We start from the raw sequence: 3,187 nt of genomic DNA, 5'->3' as shown, positions 1-3,187 counted from the left end.
ATATATATATATATATATACACATATATACGTATATTCATTTCATTTATAAACAAAACATCGTAAGATTAATTTATTAAATTTTTCATTTCCGATTAATATTATATTATTAATCTAAAATAAGTTAAAATAAGTTCATGAAATGTTGCATAATATTAATATTATGATCTTTTTCTTCTTTATCTAAACAAAATAAAATGAAATTGTTCATTTAAATGCATTAAAGCGTAACATACGCCTGCGCAATTAACACACAATGATTAAGCGCGTATTACAAACACTGTATGTTACGCATGTTCTTTTTCGATAAAAAAAAAAATGATGAAATCGATTAAAAATAGTGGGAACGATATTTGAAATAAAATACTAATAAATAAAATACTACTAATAATAAGAATAAGAATGATAAATAGAAACGAATAATGGAGATTAAACATGTAAACAAATTTTTAGGAAAATTACGTTCAAATGGAATGTGCGGTGAATAGGTTAAAAAGCACAGTTCAAAGAATTGTAGAAGGTGGAAAACAAAAGGCGAAAGAGAGGCATATGAAAAAAGGAAAACTTCTAGCACGAGAACGAATTAATACGCTTCTCGATCCGACATCTCCTTTCCTCGAATTTTCTCAATTAGCTGGTTACGAATTATACGATAAAGAGGAAGTACCAGCCGGTGGAATTATTACCGGTATCGGCAGGATAGAAGGGTAAGTACCGTTTGAATAAAAAAATGACTCGATAAAATATATATTTTTTTTTAAAGAATACGTTTCGTTTCGAATCAGGACCGAATGCGTAATAATCGCAAATGATGCAACTGTAAAAGGAGGTTCTTATTATCCAATAACGGTAAAGAAGCAATTAAGGGCTCAAGAAATTGCGGAGGAGAATCATTTACCTTGTATATATTTAGTAGATAGCGGTGGTGCCAATTTAACTAAACAAGCTGAAATATTTGCGGATAAAATGCATTTCGGTAGAACTTTCTTTAATCAGGCAAGAATGAGCGCAAAAGGAATCGCGCAGATCGCAGTAGTAATGGGAAGTTGCACAGCAGGTGTCCGATTCTCTTTGATTCATTCTATTTGCCCCTTTTATTGTAAATATTTTTATATCAATTATTCACATCGTCATTTAATCAATTTATACAGGTGGTGCATACGTACCGTCAATGGCTGACGAAAATGTAATCGTCGGCAAGGAGGGAACCATTTTTTTGGCTGGTCCACCTTTAGTAAAAGCTTCGACGGGCGAAGAAGTCACTGCGGACGAATTGGGTGGCGCGGATCTTCATTGTCGGTAATTGACAAAATACATTTTTAACTCGTCATTTCTTTCACTATTTGAAAAGATTGGAAAATTGATTTTCAGGATTTCCGGAGTTACCGATCATTACGCTGTAGATGATATTCACGCCTTGTTCTTAACCCGGCAAATTGTAAAGGATTTAAACAGGCAAAGATCGATGCACGTTAACGTGAATAAAAATGTGGATATACCGTTACATCCTGTCGACGAAATTTATGGAATAGTCGGGTTGAATTGGAAGCAATCGTACGACGTGAGAGAAGTGATCGCAAGGATCGTCGACGGATCAAAGTTTCGCGAGTTCAAAGCACAATATGGGGAAACATTGGTCACAGGATTCGCGAATATTTACGGTTACCCCGTGGGAATAATCGCGAATAACGGTATACTGTTCTCGCAAGGCGCGTTAAAGGGTGCACATTTCGTGCAAATCTGCGCACAAAGGAAAATACCACTTATCTTTTTGCAGAATATTACAGGTATATAATATCTCTCGTTGTATAAAATTGCAGCTTTCCCACGAACGATGCGTACAGCGATTTGTAAAAAAATTGCAGGATTTATGGTGGGCAAAGATGCCGAAGCCGGAGGCATTGCCAAAAACGGTGCAAAAATGGTGACTGCCGTTGCTTGTGCCCAAGTACCTAAAATTACAGTGGTAATCGGTGGCTCGTTCGGTGCAGGAAATTACGGTATGCAACGTTACACTTAATAAATCACTGTTCGAACACTTACGTTCAATTTGATTAAAATTTAACGTAGGTATGTGCGGTCGAGCTTATTCACCGAGGTTTCTCTATACCTGGCCAAATGCCAGAATATCCGTGATGGGTGGAGAACAGGCTGCCAATGTACTGATTCAAATTAACAAGGATCAACGTAAACGCGAGGGGAAGCAGGTAATGACAGATCACGATTTCGATCTCGATTTCATTTAAACCGGTACATATAAATTTTCACTCGACTCTTCATAGTGGAGCGTGGAAGAGGAGGAAAAATTGAGGGAACCGATATTGAGGAAATTCGAAGAGGAGAGCAATCCATATTATTGTAGCGCTAGGTAGAATCTATCTATTATTATTAGACTAAGAGACTAGGAAAAGTTATCCGCGTAAATTATTTTTTTAGGCTTTGGGACGACGGTGTGATCGATCCCGTTGACACTAGGGTAGTATTGGGTCTCAGTTTGTCAGCGGCGCTCAACGCACCTATACCGGAAACTAAATTTGGAATTTTCCGAATGTAACAACGAATATCACAATCTACAATCTGGAAATCCGTGAAATTATGAAAGAGCGATCCAATGTTCGTTCCGCGAACGTTATTCCGACGTTCTGTCCGATATTTTACGCCAAAGACGTGTAAATATATATTTTTTTATACATTATTCTATCACTTATACACTATTACTGAACATTCCAAATATATATATATATATATATATAGATACCTTTGTATTGTTTCTATGCGTACTTTTATTAATCTTCTCTTTTCTTCCTTTATGCGACTAAAAAATAAAGACGCTTCTCTGAATGAAACGCTTACGCGCGTTTCCACTCGTCCTTTTACGGTATTATTTTTTTACATATTCGCGTATATTCCCTTATAATTATATTGAGATTACAGCAGCAATTAATTCACTTATAATTGTCTAAAAGTTAAGTCACATCACGTTGTTACAGCTCGTCGCGCGACTAGGTCATCCGACATTCTCCGCTCGCAAAGGCCAATTTTTTTTCTGGCAGTATAGCGGCTGTATTATTTTATTCGCGGTTATTCGCAGGGGAACACAGCTGAAGGGGAACGCGTGGAACAATGCGTGGATTAATAAAAGGAGTGAAAAAAATTTGGCGGTCGCAGAGCGGAGAAATTTCTTGAGC

The 3,187-nt window shown here is 36.7% G+C and overlaps 1 protein-coding gene across 1 annotated transcript in view; it reads left to right on the top strand.

The window, feature by feature from the left end:
- Nucleotides 1–2,756, top strand: part of LOC102679708 (methylcrotonoyl-CoA carboxylase beta chain, mitochondrial) — a 3,129-nt gene extending 373 nt beyond the window's left edge. Inside the window, exons 2-9 of the mRNA XM_006620838.2 lie at nucleotides 441–706; nucleotides 785–1,056; nucleotides 1,151–1,298; nucleotides 1,371–1,786; nucleotides 1,865–1,999; nucleotides 2,070–2,206; nucleotides 2,282–2,367; nucleotides 2,436–2,756. Coding sequence (XP_006620901.1) covers nucleotides 468–706; nucleotides 785–1,056; nucleotides 1,151–1,298; nucleotides 1,371–1,786; nucleotides 1,865–1,999; nucleotides 2,070–2,206; nucleotides 2,282–2,367; nucleotides 2,436–2,553 — 1,551 coding nt within the window. The 5' untranslated portion in view covers nucleotides 441–467 and the 3' untranslated portion in view covers nucleotides 2,554–2,756. The remainder of the gene's footprint in view (nucleotides 1–440; nucleotides 707–784; nucleotides 1,057–1,150; nucleotides 1,299–1,370; nucleotides 1,787–1,864; nucleotides 2,000–2,069; nucleotides 2,207–2,281; nucleotides 2,368–2,435) is intronic.
- Nucleotides 2,757–3,187: the final 431 nt, after the last annotated feature.

The sequence above is a fragment of the Apis dorsata genome, unplaced genomic scaffold, assembly GCF_000469605.1.
Source record: "Apis dorsata unplaced genomic scaffold, Apis dorsata 1.3 scaffold_538, whole genome shotgun sequence".
NCBI lineage: Eukaryota > Metazoa > Arthropoda > Insecta > Hymenoptera > Apidae > Apis > Apis dorsata.
Note: the sequence above shows the minus strand (reverse complement) of the source record. Positions and strands in the feature narration are given on the sequence as shown.